At 39.7% G+C, this 20,282-nt stretch overlaps 1 protein-coding gene across 1 annotated transcript in view; it reads left to right on the top strand.

Moving 5' to 3' along the window:
* LOC124615407 (trifunctional enzyme subunit alpha, mitochondrial) overlaps positions 1-20,282 on the top strand; it is a 155,814-nt gene that overhangs the window by 91,219 nt on the left and 44,313 nt on the right. The window contains exon 5 of the mRNA XM_047143260.1: positions 2,157-2,364. Coding sequence (XP_046999216.1) covers positions 2,157-2,364 — 208 coding nt within the window. The remainder of the gene's footprint in view (positions 1-2,156; positions 2,365-20,282) is intronic.

Here is a 20,282-nt window from a genome sequence, read left to right as displayed (position 1 = left end):
TACTTAGGTATGTGTTACATTTATCTTATGTAGAAGAGTGTGTGAAAAGTGAGTAAGTGGCATGGGAAGGCGTTAAGGAGGGTCATGGCAAATGAGCCTCGAGAGAAGGTAGGGGGGTTACCTCACATCTGCTTCCCAGTCCACATGCCAACCTGATCTGACAGTCACATTATATATCTTGGAGCAACTCTACATGCAAGCATTGTTATTGCTCCAATTTATTGATTCTACCATTGGTGCATGCAGTAGGAGTATGACCTGATGGTCCTTACCACTAGCCAGCATCACTAATTTCTAGGGCTTGTCTGGTAAATGAGAGGCTGATGACCTTGTAATTTGGCCCCTTGAAAACAGCCAATGAGCCTTCCTTACAATTGGTTTTGTGTAAATGTTCCACTTTTAATCATTCCATAGGCTTACTTCCAGACATGTAATGGTTGTGACTAATGCATGTGGTTGTTCTGTAATCATATAATCAGACAATAATGGATCTTTTATCTATTTTTCACGGAGTGTTACATTTATGTTGAGTGCAAATGCCAATCCAGAAGTACTGTGGTCTGTGTTGGGTGAGGTTGTAGTTGTTTGCCTTCTTTATTTATTTCTTCCGTTGTTGTCCTCGGTGTCAACATACTGCGTTGCTATACTGGCTGAAAAATGGGGTGTGGAAGTCACACTACTTTAAATGATGTAGCCAACAGGTGCACATTTGCATTTCACAATTTTTTACTTTAACTATTCACAACTCCCCAGTATTACAGTGTCATATGTGTCCAGTGCACTATTGTTTAACTTTCGATAAGCCTTATTAATAGGTTGCAGGTGAACATCCACATATTGCTACAATAGTTTACTATTGAACATCTACGAGCAGTAAAACCCTAACAGCAAAGTTCACAGTTCTTGAAGAATAGAAAGGTACATATGGAGCAGACACTGCAATTGTTTTTACACACAGCCTAATTGTTTAACACTTACTCCACTGTTATGTTGACACATTGTCATTGTTCTAACCAACACAGGTTCATTGTCTGAAACGTGGCCGTGGACTGACTGTCTCGTGACCAAAAACCAGGCCCTTTCATATCATCACAATAATAGGTGCTGAAACTACCCATTGTTCGAAGTTAAATTTACAGAAATTACAATTAAAACTTAACTTATTAAATTAATTGACTAAATCGAAAAATTGCATCTTTTTAACAGTTTCTTCTATTGCAAGAGTTAGCCAAATTATTTGTTTAAATCATGAAATTAACAAATATAATTATGCAAACAATACTTTGGACAAAACCGTTAATTACTTTGGAATTAATTAAGAGCCCGCTTTGCTAACATGTTTTTGAGTAGAGCTAAATAGATACTTTAAGTTTATTAGTATTTCATCTTCCAAATGTTTATGATTAGTACAGAATTTATGTTTGTTTATACGTCAACAATAGAATTTAAGTTACGAAACGGGTTACTCATTTCAGCCTATGACAAAAGATACTAACTAGAAATAGTCAAAATAAATTAGACAATCAATTACATACATAAAACTAAGCACAAAATTAGATCTGGTGTTTATATTCTTTAAAATTGAGGGTCAGTCTTTCTCTTGTATGAAATTGCAGATTATACTCTTGTATGTTAATGGTAATTAGTTCAAAGTGAAAAAATGAATTTAAGGAGGCAGATGGCAAAACAACATTATCCCAGTTTGCTTCGTTGCAAGGTGTGCGATTATTATGCACTGTATTGCACATTATGTTTTGTACACTGACAAGATAGCAATGCCAGAATTTTCTTCTTATGTGGTTCTGTTTGGACAGCATTGAGATGATAATGAAAAATAGTTCTCAATGTTTTGTGCATTGTTCAGCTACCTCCTGTTTTCTTGTGTGCATGCGTGGCTTGGGAACCTGTTTCTGTAACAGATTGTTGTAATACTGTTTTACTAATTTAATCAAATTTGTATGCAAATAATTGTGCACTCCATCCCCATTGTCAACATAAAAAGAAAAATCTGTGTAAATATGTACCTGTTAGTTTTATACACTAATTAATATATAATTCTAGTTTTATAATAGCTCTTGCAACACTACCATTTAGTAATTTTTAGTCATATCATTTGTATTGTTACACATGTTTAGGAACGTAATTTAATTTTTTAGGACATTGCGGTATTTGGAAGATGTTGCTGTTTCGTGTGCCAAACAACTAGCATCTGGTGAACTAAAAGTGAATCGTTCCCCAAAAGCTCTTCCAGATAAACTACTCGCTTTTGGACTGAAATATAATTGGGTCAGAGACCAGATATTTGGTCGAGCAAAAAATCAAGTCATGAAGATGACAGGAGGCTTATATCCTGCCCCTCTGAAGGTAAGACAGTCTTTTATGTGACAGGTCTAAGCTGTGTATTCTGTTATTGCGTGTAGTTTTGGAATGTAGATACTTTGAAAACATTTTATTCCATTGCAGCACCAGTTGCACCAAAATTTCTCCAAGACTGAGTCCTAAGGCTATCCTAAAGTGTTCACTATAAAAGAGAAACAAGAAACATCTTAAAATAAGGATTTGGAGGTCAGTGCCTGGGCATCAAATTCGTACAGTAATATGATGGTATTTATATTAAAAAAAACTTTTGGTTTTCAAGCAGGGCTATATAAGGAATTCTTCAATGGCTCAATGCATAATGTAATTACGCAGTTGTCATAAAGACATAGGTTTGAATCATGCTACTTACTTACTTTTCTGCTTTTTTAAATTCCATGTTTTGTACCAAATGGAAATGTTAATTAACAATTATGGAATCATTTTTTTTAATAAAAATGAGATTATCTTATTTTTAGCTACTATTCACATGAAAATGCAAGTATTCACAATAAATTAAAATTTAGTGCAAACATTAGAAATATCAGATATGTCCAGCAATTAAAAATAAAAATATTTTTATTTATTTAAAAAATAGTATTTGGTAGTAAACATGGATTTGCAAAAGTTTGCCATTAGCGAGCTTGAAACCAGCGAATATATAGTGGCAGTTCTGTTATGCTAAGCTCTAAGCTTCAGACAAATTTGTTAATACTTCACAGTTGTTTTGTACTTAGCACTGCATGGAAATCTAAAGTTCAAAGGCAATTTTTTCGAGTTGTTTTGAGAATTGCATATATTGCTGTAGGAAATTGATATTGGGCACTGACGTTCAAATCCTGTATTCGTGAAGAAAATCTAAGAGGGCCACTTCATAAGGTCCCCTTGTAAATCATAAAGACAAATGATGATACAGGAATATACATAAATAGATACAGTGTTACAAAATAATCATGAAAGTAGTAGACCTACATGTTAAATTAACACGATCCATATTACAGGTGATGATTGGCAGACGATGTTAAGTGTTTTTTCCTTCGCTCTTAGGGGCTTCCAAGTTTCCTGACTTACACAAATTTGGCAAGGATAAATAACAAATGTGCTGAAGGAAACATGCGAGGTGGTTTGCTTGATATTTATTCCTAAAGATGAACTACTACAAATGATTCAAATGGTTCTGAGCACTATGGGACTTAACTGCTGTGGTCGTCAGTCTCCTAGAACTTAGAACTACTTAAACCTAACTAACCTAAGGACATCACACACATCCATGCCCGAGGCAGGATTCGAACCTGCGACCGTAGCGGTCACGCGGTTCCAGACTGTAGCGCCTAGAACCGCACGGCCACTCCGGCCGGCGAACTACTACAACAAAATATAATTAACCTGTATTCTCGGAATTAAGGGTAGCTCTTTCTCATGGTGGAGTCTTTTAAACAGGGCAAATCAATTTGCTGGTTACAGTGTGTGGTGGGCAACGTCTGGTGACTCGAATGAATGAACACTGGAAGAAAGATGTTGCTGCAAGGTTTTGTTGGAACAACTTTGACAGGTGCAATATGGACACCAAAAGACGAGACAATCGGGGCGAAGATGGACTTGCTTAACGGTGAAGGGAGCCAGCACGCATAGACAAAAGAAACACATTTCTGGATGCATTGGCGATAAAGGAATACCAAAGCAAATGGGAAAGAAATGGTAATGTACCGTATTTACTCGAATCTAAGCCGCACTTTTTTTCCGGTTTTTGTAATCCAAAAAATCGCCTGCGGCTTAGAATCGAGTGCAAAGTAAGCGGAAGTTCTGAAAAATGTTGGTAGGTGCCGCCACAACTAACTTCTGCCGTCGAATATATGTAGCGCTACACAGGCATGCTTTGCAGGCACAAAGATAAATACTGGCGCCAAAACCTCTGCGTCACTAAATAATTTTTAAAAATAAGGTGGAAGACGAGCTTTTTTTCTCCGCCCCGAGTTTCGACCACTGTATTTTCATACATTATCCAACGAAGTAAATACAAATTCCGTATTGTTCATCTTCAAATGTAGCAGCATTTCAATGTACTACGAAAATCCGACTGGCAAGACTGTTTGGGATGTTTGTCAATATGGCCAACTGTATGTTCTGAATTTTTTCCTACCTGCGAGAAGGGATGGCTGCTAACAGGAACTTTTTATGAATTGTGAATCACATGCAGTATTCTCTTCACCGTAAGAATAATACGAATATAAACATTTTGCCATGTATTCTTTCGTGTTTGCTGCTATTTCATTTAAATCCTGTCTGCCTAATAAACTATGAAACTAGTGTAAGACAACAGCAAACGCGGAAGGATACACATATCATGTCATGTTTATATTCGTATTATTCTTATGCCTAATAGTGACGGCAATTGACTAGATTTTTAAGTATAAGATGACTCTAATTTCTGTGCAGAATGTAATGTACAAAAGAGGCATCTGCAAAGATTTTCAATCGGAGAAAAATTTTAGCTAAGCTCTCGTTCAGAACAACTTCTATCACACGCAGTCTATTATTTGGTTCTTGTTGATCATTATCAAAGAAAGCAGCAGTGTAAGTAACAACAAATAGCAGTATCTTGCCATCGTTTCGCTAATGAGACAATTCCTCTCTCTTTTTATTGTAAGCGGCGGTAGCGCGCCCAAAAGCAAGCCATGCCGCGAGCGGCGACAGGTCGTAAACACGCACTATCAGAATGCGACATACAATGCATGGCACAGTACAATAATGCATTTTCAACTTAGTGATGTAAACACCTATAACAAATAGATCGGCACTTATCAGATCAAAGAAAAATAGGCAATCGATTCAAACCAGACGAAGCACGTGAAAAAGGAAGGGTACCCGTATAAATACGGATGGAGTGCCTGACGCATAGCAATGGCTACCTGGTAAAGCTTAACTGCTAAGCTTACGACTGAGCGAGGTGGCGCAGTGGTAGCACACTGGACTCGCATTCAGGAGGACGACGGTTCAATCCCGCGTCCGGCCATCCTGATCTAGGTTTTCCGTGATTTCCCTAAATCGCTCCAGGCAAATGCTGGGATGGTTCCTTTGAAAGGGCACGGCCGACTTCCTTCCCTAATCCGATGAGACCGATGACCTCGCTGTTTGGTCTCTTCCCCCAAACAATCCAATCTTAAGCTTACGACTCGAACGAAACTACTGTAGCTCTATCGTCATTCATTCGACCTAAATTGTGTCTCATATTACAATGGACCAACTTTGTTTCGCTTTGGAGGTGCGGCCTAAAACTTCTCTCCCCTTGAATTTCGAGTCTCAAATTTTGGGTGCGGCTTAGATTAGGGAAAAATTTTTTTCCTTGATTTCGTCTCACTTTTCAGGTGCGGCTTAGGTTCGAGTGCGGCTTAGATTCGAGTAAATACGGTAAGCCACCTGGTGCTTCTGGCACTCACTAGACAACACTGTACAGAACACACTTCACTGCACTACTCCAGGTGCTGATACTGGGGATGTGAATCAGATGTCTGGCCATGGACTTTGCAGGACTGTGACTAAACTTCTTTGAGGAAATGCAGCTTGAGGACTGGGCACGGGAGAGACAGTAGAACATCTCATGACTCAGACTCTGAGGAAACATGGAAATTGAATATTGGCGTGAACCTCTTCTGTTAATGTGGCCTCTTGTGAAATGCGGCAGCTAGGGACACAAACCACGTGGCAGTCAAAGATCTACTTGTGGCAGAAGTTACAAGCATGTGTGTTGGAGAAATGTGTGAAAAGTTGGCTTGCAAGTGTTTTGCTGGTGTGGTACATTGTGTGCTACTGTTAGTGGATGCGAACAAATGGAGTTGCCACAAAACATCAGTAAATTAATAACCGACATAACGATTGGCTAGATAACTTGTAGATGAATCTCAGTACTCAAAGTAAGGGTGTACTGAGCGGTATAGCATGATATACTGTTGCTCACAAGCTAAGCAGGTAGAGTCAAGCAGACAAATAATACAAGATTTTATTCAGGGTCAGAGGCTCATTTACATTGAAACACAGGAAAGGTACTTTGAAGGGTGATAAGGGACTTGTTCTTTGTTCAGTGGGAACTATATACTTAATTATGGATTTAAAGTTATTCAAGAATGTCCATTAAGGCACCTTTTCCCATTTTATGCAAAATGGTGTGGTGGTACAAATAACTTTTGGACTGCAGCTAGGTGACATCTTTGACAACTGCCGATTTTTGACAGGTGCACACCCTGTCACTTCAGAGGCACAAATAAAACAAGGCAGTGCTGTCTGAGGGAATTTAAAACCTAGATCTGCAGGGCATATCCGGACCACCACATAACCCAGGATGACCAATGTTGGATGTTATAGGTAATGAATATTAATAACCAATGTGTGGGGTAGCATTAACTTGTCCACCTGTGACAAGGAAGAGAGCAGATATCAGGATTTCGTGCAGAATTTAGGCAAAAACCTTCATCTCTATCAGTAAGGTTGGCTACTTATTAAATTTCAACACTAACCCACTAGCTGGAAGTCAATATCAGAATCTCCATATCATATTCCATAGGATGACTGGTGCCAAAGCAGTATCCTGCAAAGCAGATTTGCTCAATTATTGTAAGCATGTGTCTGACCAAAATATCACATGCCACAACTGTGAGGAATGTGATGACACCTGCTTTGCACAGATAGAGATCATCGTTTGATTAATGAAAAGGGCACAGGTCTTAGGTGGTGGTTGAAAAACGTATTTCACATCACATTTCCACAAAATACAGCCAATCCTCTTGAAAATGCTCGCTGTGTGTGGCAAAAATGTCATAGGCGATGGTACCATCTTAGTATTGTCATCACTCACCTGGTACATGGTTGGCCATTATTGCAACACGTCTGCTCTGTCTTTCACTGTAACCATTCTGATGAAAGGTGACTTTGAGATGGGCTAATTCAGCTGACAAACTTTGTCAGAGTTGACTTGAGCTCTGTAAACCAAGGTATCAATGCACCATTATTCCTTTTCCATACCATAGAATGCACCTTAAGTGGTGGGATTTTCTGCTTCAGCACACATTTTAACAAGTCACAGAAAGTAAAGTAGTCAAAGGTATACCATAGACTACACCGCTGGATGCGTACTAAGTGTAGAAATATTGGCCACCAAGATGGTGGCCCATTGTCATGATAGACCAAAACGTTCATTACTTTCAGGATAATCATTGTATGTAGTTCATCCATCCTTGGAATTGAGACTGTCGACAGTTTGTGCATGTTCTCGATGTAGGTACTGGAAAGATATTGCTCCCGGGAATTCAAAGACCATTTCAAAATGTCTTCAGTAGTTCCTCGGACTAGACCAGGTATACAAAAAGAAGCAAGCAGGGAACTTAGTTTTTAAATTTACGTATAGAAGATTTAATAAAATATTATTTACTTATGAAAACATGACAACTTATATTTTCTTCTCCTGCAGTAAAGTTTGTCTGATGGCTTTTGAGGGACGAGTGCAATGTATGTTCTAATGGAAGAAAGCTATTTTTTATGTGATATAATTACAGTCATACAGTTTTCAGACTTTTTTACTTTACTTGTACTTTCTTCTTGCTAAATTTCATGATTCTGTGTCGATAGGAAGTACTCTGTTGGTTTCAATGAGTGTGATTTCGAGTCTCAAAATATGTGATATAAATGGCCATATCTTTTGATTACATTGACTTAGAAGCTTAAAATTTTTATGCACCAAGGGACCTTAGACCTTAGTTTGTGACATAAGTTTGAACTGGATGCGCCAATCTGTTCAAGAGAAAAATAGGTTGTGACAGACAGATGAAAAATTACAGAAAAAGTTTTTCATGTTTACAGATTAACAATTTTCTATTTTTTTCCCTTTACTTGCACTTTGAAACTTTGGTTCTTGCCAATTTTCATGATTCTAGGTCAATGGGAAGTGCCCTATAGGGCTTGAAGAGTGAGGGGGGTGCGTGCGTGGTTGCGTTGTCACATGTTGAAATATCAGCAGTTATTGAAGACTTAACCATCTCTATTCCTGTAATTTATTTTAACATTTTATATGGCAGGAGAAATATAGCTTCACACGGCATGGTAAGGTTATTTTTTATGCTTGTGACATTATGCCTTTCTGTTCAGATGGTATGCAAAAAAAGATTTCTCAGTTGGTTTTGCAACAGATTTTGGTATGTTCTTTGTATATCATTTTACTCTTTCTGCCAGTCTTTTCAATGTAAGACATTTCACATTCAGTGTGCTGGTTTTTATATATGCCTGCTGCTGTAGGAAAGAAACATGGCATGTTTTAAACGTTGTGTAGAATTATCCTTAAGCCAGTTTGCAGGACTCAAGAGTATGCGATGTTCGTTTATATAATTTGTTTTTAACGCGACTTGAGCAATCTGCTCACCACTGCTTGAAAGGAAGACCATTTTATCTACATTTACATCTATACTCAACAAACCACTGTGACATGATGTACTTTTGGTTGCTCAGTTGAGTTTTTTTCTATTTTATGCACAGTATTTCAGCAACTGATGCAGTCATCTTCTTCATGTGTTGTGAGTTCTGTCGTTATGTGTACTTGCTGCTTAAACTCCAACCATTATTGACTAATTCCAGGTAATGTGACTCATTGACATTGCAGCTATAGGACATTATGGCTTTTGTTGTTGTTGTCTTCGATATTTTTGTTGTTTTGTGAAGTGCACAGTTTTATTTACGAGAATTTAAATTTCAGTCCTGGTACCACTCTGAAATCTTAACAAAAACCGACATGATATTTGTGCAACTTGTTTAAGATAGTATTTTTTTATAGGTAAATCCGTCATCTGCAAAAGTTTGAGGTGGCTATTAATACTGTCTGCCAAGACGTTTGTATAAAAATGAATCAGAAAAGGTCCCAGCACAGTTACTGTGGGCACACAAAATGTCTCTGTCCAAGATAACATGCCGCATCTGCCCTACAAAGAAATCCTCAGTTCAGTCACAAAATTTGCTTGATATCCCATGCAGTTGTACTTTCGATTATAAGCACAGATAACTTGCTGAGTCGAATGATTATCAGAAGTCAACAAATGTTGCATCTACCTGAGTGCCTCGATTCATGGCTTTCAGGATGCCATATGAGAATGGTACAAAGTGAATTTTGCATGACCGATGTTTTCAGGGGGCCATACTGGTTGGCACGGAGGAGGTCATTCTGTTCAAGATGCTTCCTACTGTTGAACACATGATTTGTTAGAAGATTCTCCAATAATCAGATGCCAAGGATATTGGACAGTAGTCAGTGGACCACTTCTGCTTCCCTTCTTGTAGATCAGTGACTCCTGTGCTTCCTCCCAAGTATTAGACACATTTGTTTCTTTGAGGTATTTATGATACGTTACGGTTAAGAGTGACTGCTCAACTTCAGATTCTTTATAAAATCTGCTAGTGATTCCATTGGGCCCTGGAGGTTCATTAAGTTTTAGAGATTTCAGCATTTTCTTTTCACCACCAACAACACTAACATCAAAATAATCTCTCTTTACAGTAATGTAACAAATAAGCAGTGGCAATACTGTTTGTAAAGGGGTGTTTGAAACATGAGTTGAGTATTTTAGCTCCAATATAAATGATACCATTTATTTCCTTCTCTGATTCTCCACAGTTCCTAGTCCTTCACTGTCTTAGTGGCCCCTTATCAGTTAGGCTTCCGACCTTCCTTCAAGAGCTCAGATCAAAACATTGCCAGTGGTTGTGAACATCAACAGACTTACCGCATAAACATGGCACTACTTTGTGAAAAGCCATGTGACAGAGATCCACCAATTGAAACTAATGTGACTATGTGTAGCACTCTGCCGAATTGGTGTTATAAGCATGCCAGTAGAGTCAGACCGGCAGTGTGTACCTACAGCTACGCCTGCTCTAGGCTAGTAGACTCTTGTCATAGCCTTCAGTAGAAAGTTGTATTTGGTTGGGCGAATGCCATTTCACAACTGTGTAGAATAGTATTTTGGTTATTATTTCTTTTCAGTGTCTTATACTCGTATCTGGCTTTTTGCCACCACAAGAATTTTTATGCTTCTTGTTGTTCTTGCATTTGTTAGTTAGTGTCCACCAAGAAGGCATTTTAGTTGAATAAAGTGTGTTCAGACTTGATTGTTAGTTCTTTCCTGATGATCGCAGGACACTACATTTACCACATGGCGCCCTGCTCTGTACTATTGATGCCACTTCTCTATACACTAATGTCCCTAATGCCCATTGCCTTACCACAATTAGCACTGTCTTTCCCAACTCCCTACAGATTCCAAAAGCCAACAGTCAACTTCCTAGTTGCCGTGACCAACTATATCCTCAACCACAATTACTTCTCCTTTGAAGGCATTACCTACAAACAAATCCTGGGTGTGGCCATGGACACCTGCTTGACACCATACTATGCCAGCCTAATCCTGAGCCATCTAGGGAAATCATTCCTAAACATCCAGAATCCCAAACCCCTCAACTGGTTCAGGTTCGTTGATGATCTTCATGATCTGGACCGAGGGTGAGGACACCCTATCCACATTCCTCCAGAACCTCAACACCTTCTCCCCTATTTCCTTCATCTGGTCCTACTCAACCCAACAAACCACTTTCCTCAATGTTGAACTCCACCCCAAAGATGGCTACATCAGTACCTCTGTCCATATCAAACCTACCAACTACTAGCAATAACTCCACTTAGATAATTTCTACCCATTCCATACCTACCCATTCCATACCAAGAAGTCCCTTCCATACAGCCTAGCTACCTATGGATGTTGTATCTGTGGTGACGAGTGGTCCCTCTTGAAGTATACCGAGGGTCTCACTCAGACCTTTACAGACCATAATTATCCTCCCAACCTTGTACAAAAATAATTTCCCATGCCTTATCTTTCCAGTCGCTGACCATTTCCCAAAGTCCTACTATCTGGCCACAGAGGAGCAATCCCCTCATTACCCAGTATTACCAGGACTGGAGCAAATGAATTACATTCTTCACCAGAGTTTCGAATATCTCCCATCGTGCCCTGAAATGAGAAATGTCGTGTCCACTATCCTTCCCCACCCTCCACAGTGGTATTCCACCGCCCACTGAACCTACACGATTTCCTTGTCTATAGCTGCACAACCCCTGCTCCCCACCCCTTGCCTCATGGCGCATATTCTTGTAATAGATCTAGATGCAAGACCTGTCCCATACCCCCCCCCCCTCCCCGCCCCCCTCAACCCCACCAAAACAACCACCACCACCACCACCACCACCACCACGTTCTCCAGTCCGGTCACAAATGTCACCTATCCCATCAAAGCCAGTGCTACCTGTGAAACCATTAATGTGATCTACAAGCTAAGCTGCAACCACTGTGCTGCATTCTATGTGGTCATGACAACCAACAAGTTATCTGTCTGCATTAATGGCCTCCAACAAACTGTTGCCAAGAAACAGGACCATACTGTTGCTGAGCACACCGCTCAACACAACATTCTCCATATAAATGATTTCTTCGCAGCATGTACCATTTGGATGCTTCCCACTAACACCAACTTTCTGAATTCCGCAGGTGGGAACTCGCCCTGCAATATATCCTACGTTCCGATGAGCCTCCTGACCCCAACCTTTGTTAGTCATTGTCCACATCCATCTAGCCCCTCCCTGCTCTCATCCAGCATTACACAGCCCTCTATTCCACCTATTCACCCGTTCTTTTTACTACTTTCCTTTTCCGCTAACACTCTCCCCCCTCTCCCCAACCCTTCCCCCACCTTCCCTGCTGCGCACTTCCCAGCCCTCTGTCTAACCTCCCAACTGTACCTAGCTGCCCTACCCTCTCTGCACCGTGTCCCTGCACGTTCCCACTAGCAACACTTTACTGATCCCCACCCCGTACTCTGCTATCCCTCCCCCTTTCAGCCCCAGCCTCCTCCTTACCCTCATCTGGTTGCCTTGCCCATCATGCACTACCGCTCGCAGTCTGCCCTCAGCTGTCAGACACAGTGATAATGTGTGTGTGAGTTGCATTTGTGTGTGTGTGTGTGTGTGTGTGTGTGTGTGTTTGTTCTTTTGTTTTTTTGTTTGTTTTTTGTCTATTTTTGACAAAGGATTTGTTGGTCGAAAACTGTCTTTCTGACAGTCCTTTTGTTGTGTCGATCAGTGATCCAGCATCTTTGCTGTATTGTGAATAGTAACTATCCTTTTCATAATATTGTTAGCTTTGGCTTTGACACCCTCTATTTTAGGTAGAGAGGTCTTGTGATAAGACTTTGCCATGGTAGTCAGTGGAGGCTCCATACATAGTAATTTTGACAGCACATTGTATTTAATTTAGCATCCTATATCTATAGTCCATACGGTAAAAATCGTATGAGGGGACCAATAGATGAATACACTAAACGGATTCAGAAGGATGGAGGTTTCAGTAGTTCCTCGGAGATGAAGAGGCTTGCACAGGATATAGTAGTATAGAGAGCTTCATCAAACCAGTCTCTGGAGTGAAGACAACAACAACAACAACAACATCTATAGTTTTATGCTGCGGTTTACGTATGTTGTCCAGTGTTCAGATTCTTTTGAAGATTCTTTGCAGAGACTGTACATCACGGAGGTCTCTCTCATCACAGATTGTTGTGGTAGGTACATATGTACCCAGTGATAAACTGTTTATTATTCTCAACTAGTGCCCCAGTTTCTCTACATGCTTCTGTTCCGAGCAGAATTCTTCCTCCTGATGAAACTAAACAAATGCTTCTTTATTTAGTTCACTGAACATATAAGTCTTTATACTTGTTCCAATAGTCCTTTGTACTTGAGTAACCATTATTCTTGCTGCAACTGTTTCATAGTCGTAAATAACAGTTTCAGTGTGAACATCCTCAAAGAGGTAAGATCCGTTTGTTGCCGTTAGGTCCAGTATATGCGGTGTGAGCAGAAAGTAATGAGAACTTCTGTTTTCCTTAAAGAATCTTTATCTATTCAGCATCAACTTTGTCCCATTCAAAGTAATCCTCCCTCAGATATAATAGGCTTGTGCCAGTGCATTTTCCAATCTTGGAAGCACTTATGGAATTCACTGTTCATTATGAAGTTCAGCTCATTCAGCAATTTTGTTTTTATTTCATCAGTGGTGGCAAAATGACATTCTTTTATGGTTCTTTTCAGCCTTGTGAAAAGAAAGAAGTCACAGGGGGCCCACGTCCAAAGAATGCAGTGACTGAGACAACGTAACGGTTTTGTTTGTTGCCAAAAGATCATGAACAAGCATTGAGGTGTGAGCAGGAGCATTATTGTGATGAAATTTCCACGAATGGTTTTGCCACAATTCTGGTCATTTTCTTTGGATTTCTTCACGCAAGTGTGCAGGAGAAAACAGTGAGAAGAATCTTCACATGTGATTGAAATTGTTGAATTTCTTTCAATCTTTGCTCTACAGAAAGTTCTGATTTGGGCAATTGGACCTTGGTTCCGATGTCATACCCGCATATCCATATTTTGCCACCTGTTATAATCCTTTTTAGAAGTTCTTGATCATTGACTACTTCATTCAACAATTTCTGAGCATGTCTACACGTCATCATTTTTAGTTAAAAATCAGCAGTTTTGGAAAAACTTTGCTGCTGCATGTTTCATGTCAAAACATCTGAAAAAATTGCTTGCTGTGATCCAAGCATCATCAGCAACCTCTCATAAGGTGATGACACTATTTTCTAGAACCATTTCCTTTACTTCTCCGACATTGTCAGTAATTGAAGTGCTAATGTGTCCAGTGTGGTCATCGTCTTTTCTTGACGATCTTTGAAATGATTATACCACTTGTAAACACTTGTCTTACTCATAGTAGATTTGCCAAAAGCTACAGTCAACATTTCGAATGTGGTGCTGCATTTTTTCCATTTTCCAAGCAAAATTTAATGTAAATTCTTTGATCCACCTTTTTCAAGAGTAAAAATTCCCTGAGCACTCGAAAACACGTGTAACCTCTTTGACTGTCAACAATGATCTAAATATTTAAAGCAGCTAAAAATGCAAACATACATCAAGAACACATGTACCAACAAGATGATAAAAATTTGAAAATATGATGTATAAAGCCAGGAAACTAAATTCCCATTACTTTTTGATAATACCTTATAGTTCCATCGTAAGCAGTGTCCAGGTACTGAAGGATTCTGGTCAGGATGGGCATGATATAGGAATCTTTTAGGAGCAATTGAATTATAAAATGTGGATTTTCATGAACAAACAGATTCCTTCTGCATTTGGAATACAGATGGAGCCTGCCCAGGTTGGCTTATGAGGCCATTAGCCAGTCATGGCAGTCCTAAGAAGTAGTCAATTTCAGTGTCAAAAGTAACTGCAGGAAAAAAGGAGTAGGAAAGAAATCAGGTCATTGCTAGCTGAAAGCCAGAACGAGCGAGTCCAGTCTGGAAACAATGATACAAGTGGTGGCCTGCAGTTGACATGTGATTTGTTTCTTCTACTTTCTATTGGCTACTGAGAATGGGTACAAAATGTGTGTGTTATCAACAGAGCACGTTCCACGGGAATGAAAACCTTTGCAGAAGCAATAAGCCTACACAACACACAGGCCACAATGAATTGTGCTAGAACATTACAGATCAATATTAAAATGAAAAATTAGATAAATAAATTGAAATACTTATCAGACTAGCTAGATATCATGCACACTCCTCCTCCTTTTGGTACAGCCTACTTTTAGGGGGGCGAGGGGGGGGGGCATCGTGATAGGGTAAGCTTACCAGATGAGTTTACATAAAACTTTAACAAAAATATTTTTTTAACTGCTCTGAAAAATGGCGGCATGGTGATACAAGAGAAGATAGTATTGCTCATTGTCATCCACAGCAGTTGAGTAATGTGAGCAAGAGGTACAATAAGTTACCTGTAACACTTCATATGTAGAATTGATGCCATGGAAGCACAAATACAGTTTTCATGGGGAACACTGGAACGATTGCATGGAAGTCATCTTCATTATATAAAAATTCAATTTTGAAGAGTAAATACTGATTGAACTAACAAGTTTCTCATAGGCAAAATACACTGAAGCGCTATGGAAACTGGTATAGGCATGCATATTTAAATGCAGAGATATGTAAACAGCCAGAATACGGCACTGTGGTCAGGAATAACCTATGTAAGGCAGCAAGTGTCTGGCGCTGTTGTTAGATTGGTTACTCCTGCTACAGTGGCAGGTTATCAAGATTTAAGTGTGTTTGAATGTCCTGTTATAGTCGGCGCATGAGCCATGGGACACAACATTTCCAAGGTAGCGATGTAGTAGGGATTTTCCTGTACAACCATTTCACAAGTGTACCATGAATATCAGGAATCTGGTAAAACATCAAATCTCCGACATCGCGGCGGCCGGAAAACAATCCTGCAACAATTGATCAACGAAGACTGAAGAGAATCGTTCAGTGTGGCAGAAGTGCAACCCTTTTGCAAATTGCTGCAGATTTCAATGCTAGGGCATCAGTAAGTCTCAGCGTGCAAACCATTCAACAAAACACCATTGATTTGGACTTTCGGAGCTGAAGGCCCACTCGTGTACCCTTGATGACTGCACGAAACACAGATTTTACAAATCACCTGGGCCCGTCAATAGCAACATTGGACTGTTGATGACTGGAAACATGTTGCTTGGTTGGACAAGTTTCATTTCAAACTGCATTGAATGAATGGACGTGTACTGGTATGGAGACAACCTCACGAATCCATGAACCCTGCATGTCAGCAGGGGAATGTTAAAGCTGGTGGAGGCTATATAATAGTTTGGGAAGTGTGCAGTTGGAGTGATACAGGACCCCTGATACATCTAAATACGACTCTGACAGGTGACATGTACATCAGCATCTTGTCTGATCACCAGCATCCATTCATGTCCATTGTGCATTCCATCAGAATTGAGCATTTCCAGCAGGACAACTCCCCACATTTCCAGAATTGCTGCAGAGTGGCCCTAGGAACACTCTTATGAGTTTAAACAATTCTGCTGGTGACCAAACTCCTCAGACATGAACATTATTGAACATATCTCGGATGCCTTGCAACATGCTGTTCAAGAGAGATCTCTATCCCTTTGTAATTTTATGGATTTATGAACGGCCCTGCAGGATTCATGGTGTCAATTTCCTCCAGCACTACTTCAGACATTAGTCGAGTACACTTTGGCTCTTGAGTCTACAACTTTAGTGGTAAAATCCACGGAAGGGACATAAATTTTTTATGAGAGTTAATTATACAAGGGTTGTTTTTTAAGTAAGGGCCGTTCGCGCGTATAGTCCCGTAGTCCGTGCGGACGCCGCAACAAGCCACCACGCCACTTGCCGGCATCCTTCCCGTTCACACTGATGCAAGTTGCAGCTCTGTGGCTGATGTGTACGCATCGCTGTGCTACTTTATAATGTTTACGGTTATTGAATCGCCCGCTGCGTGTAAGATACGGTCAGTGATACGTTTTTTGATCGCGAGAAGCCTATCAGCTGCAGAAATTCATCGTCAGTTAACAGAAGTTTATGGCTTGAATGCAATGAGTGAAGATAAAGTGCGTCAATGGGTTAGAGAGTTTAAAAATGGCCGTCAAAACGTCCATGACGAAGAACTCTCAGACCGGCCCTCTGTGATCAGTGATGATTTGGTGGCTGCAGTCGAAACAAAGATTCGTGAGGACAGAAGATTCACAATTTCCACTCTTTCTTTGGAATTTCCACAAGTTTCAAGATCGGTTTTGTACAAAATTGTGTCTGAAAACCTAAACTTTAAGAAACTGTGTTCTCGGTGGGTACCCAGACTCCTCACAGAGGACCACAAAGGGAAGAGATTTGCCACTTCATTGGACTTTTTGATTCATTACGAGGAAGAAGGGGATGACATGTGGAGTCAAATTGTCACTGGAGATGAAACATGGGTATCCCGTATCACTCCCGAAAGCAAGTGGCAATCGATGGAATGGCGACACGCATCATCACCCGTCAAGGTCAAAGCCAGACGGACACTGTCAAAGCGCAAGATTATGGCAACTGTGTTCTGGGACCGGCGCGGTGTTTTGCTAGTGGACTTTATGCCACGAGGAATGACAATCAACTCAGATGCCTACTGTGCAACTCTAAAGAAGCTCCGCAGAGCAATTCAAAACAAAAGGCGCGGCATGCTGACAAAAGGAGTTTTGCTCCTGCACGATAATGCTAGGCCTCACACCTCTCAAAAGACTCTGGATTTGATTGATTCTTTTGGCTGGGAAGTTTTGGACCATGCACTATACTGCCCCGACCTTGCTCCTAGCGATTTTCACCTTTTCCGGTACCTGAAACACCATCTTGGCGGGCAGCGCTTCAATGACGATGATGAAGTGAAAGCGGCCGTGAACTCTTGGCTGTCGGAGCAGGCGGCCAAATTCTTTGAAGAGGGAATTAAAAACTTAGTTTACGGTATGACAAGTGCTTAAATAAACAAGGCAACTATGTAGAAAAATAGGTAAAAGTGTCTGAAATCAGAAAATAAAAGTTTTTTTTTACAAAAGTATTTGTATCTTTTTTTTTTTTTTTTAAATAAAAACGGTCCTTACTTAAAAAAACAACCCTTGTATAATGGTTAGACAGAAGTTTAGGAACCAGTTTTTAAATTGTAAGACATTTCCGGGACAGATGTGGACTCTGACCACAATCTATTGGTTATGAACTGTAGATTGAAACTGAAGAAACTGCAAATAGGTGGGAATTTGATGAGGTGGGACCTGGATAAACTGAAAGAATCAGAGTTTGTAGACAGTTTCAGAGAGCATAAAGGAACGATTGACAAGAACGCGGGAAAGAAATTCAGTAGAAGAAGAAGGTGTAGCTTTGAGAGATGAAATAGTGAAGATAGCAGAGGATCAAGCGGATAAAAAGACGAGGGCTGATTGAAATCCTTGGGTAACACAAGAGATGTTCAATTAATTGATGAAAGGAGAAAGTATAAAAATTCAGTAAATGAAGCAAACAGAAAGGAATACAAACATCTCAAAAATGAGATCAACAGAAAGTGCAAAATGGCTAAACAGGGATGGCTAAGCAGGGATGGCTAGAGGACAAATGTAAAGATGTAGAGGCATACATCACTAGGGGTAAGATAGAAATTGCCTACAGGAAAATTAAAGAGACCTTCGGAGGGAATAGAACCACTTGCATGAATATCAAGAGCTCAGATGGAAAATCAGTTCTAAGCAAAGAAGGGAAAGCCGAAAGGTGGAAGGAGTATATAGAGGGTCTATACAGGGGCGATGTATTTGAGGACAATATTATGGAAATGGAAGAGGACATAGATGGAGATGAAATGGGAGATATGATACTGGATGAAGTTCGACAGAGCACTGAAAGACCTAAGTCGAAACAAGGCCCTGAGAGTAGACAATATTCCATTAGAACTACCGATAGCCTTGAGAGAGCCAGCCCTAACAAAACTGTACCATTACGTGAGCAAGATGTATAAGACAGGCGAAATACCCTCAGACTTCAAGAAGAATATAATAATTCCAATCCCAAAGAGAGCAGGTGTTGACAGATGTGAAAATTACCAAAATATCAGTTTAATAAGTCACAACTGCAAAATACTAAAACAAATTCATTACAGACAAATGAAAAAAGTGGTAGAAAGCAACCTTGGGGAAGATCAGTTTGGATTCTGTAGAAATGTTGGAACATGTGAAGCAATACTGACCCTACCACTTATCTTAGAAGATAGATTAGGGAAAGGCAAACCTAGGTTTCTAGTATTTGTAGATTTGCGGTCTAGGGGTAGCATCGTAGAATAGAAGCTTTCAAAATGTGGTGGTATAGAAGAATGCCGAAGAATAGATCATGTAAGTAATGAGGAGGTATTGAATAGAATTGGGGAGAAGAGAATTTGTGGCACAACTTGACTAGAAAAAGGGATCAGTTGATAGGACATGTTCTGAGGCATCAAGGGATCACCATTTTAGTATTGGAGGGCAGCATGGAGGATAAAAATCGTAGAGGGAGACCAAGAGATGATTACACTAAGCAGATTCAGAAGGATGTAGGTTGCATTAGGTACTTGGAGATAAAGTAGTTTGCACAGGATAGAGTAGTGTGGAGAGCTGCATCAAACCAGTCTCTGGATTGAAAAACACAACAACAACAACAACAACATTTAAGTTAAACTTGAATTACAGAATACAGCTAAATGAATCCATTGAATGCTAAGAACTATAATCCAGTGAGATCTCAGGTCCCTGATGAACAAAAATTAAGTTCCCTAATAATCAAGAGAATGGTGTAGAAAACAGGAAGAATAACACATTGCCACAGTCATTGTGATACTACAGTTCTGAATATAAACAAACATGGATATTAAGCTTCACCTGGGTACACTGCATTATTCAAAAGAAAAACTACTTTTTTCATGAAGCTAAACTAAAGTGTATTAAGCCAATAAAAATTGAACAATATACAAAATAAATTAAAAAAAAAAAAAAAAAAAAAATCCGATGTAACGAGGGCCAGGAATCATGCTTGCATGAGAAATAGTGAAAATTATGTGTAAGTGTAAGTATTTTGACTTGATTTAAGCAAGGCAGTTATTTAAACTGGGAAAAGAGAAAGCTTTTCCATGAAGATAAGTTAAGCTTAATATAGTAACTTGTATGTACGTAACACACAGCATGTAACCGAAATGTCCTCAAATGTCTATCAGAGTCATATCTCCCTTAACCACATTTGCATACTACAAATGGTTAAACCCAATAAAGATGTAATGTGAGTAGCTTGAACTGCAGTAGTAGTTACAACAGAAATGATAAATATTCATTAGCTATGCAGTAAACAACAAAAAATACAACTGGCACATTCAACATTGTTTAAAAAAAACCTCTCTTTAGTCACATTAGAGTTCTTGGTAT

Source organism: Schistocerca americana, chromosome 5, assembly GCF_021461395.2.
Source record: "Schistocerca americana isolate TAMUIC-IGC-003095 chromosome 5, iqSchAmer2.1, whole genome shotgun sequence".
Classification (NCBI taxonomy): Eukaryota; Metazoa; Arthropoda; class Insecta; order Orthoptera; family Acrididae; genus Schistocerca; species Schistocerca americana.
This window is presented reverse-complemented; position numbering and strand designations above follow the sequence as displayed.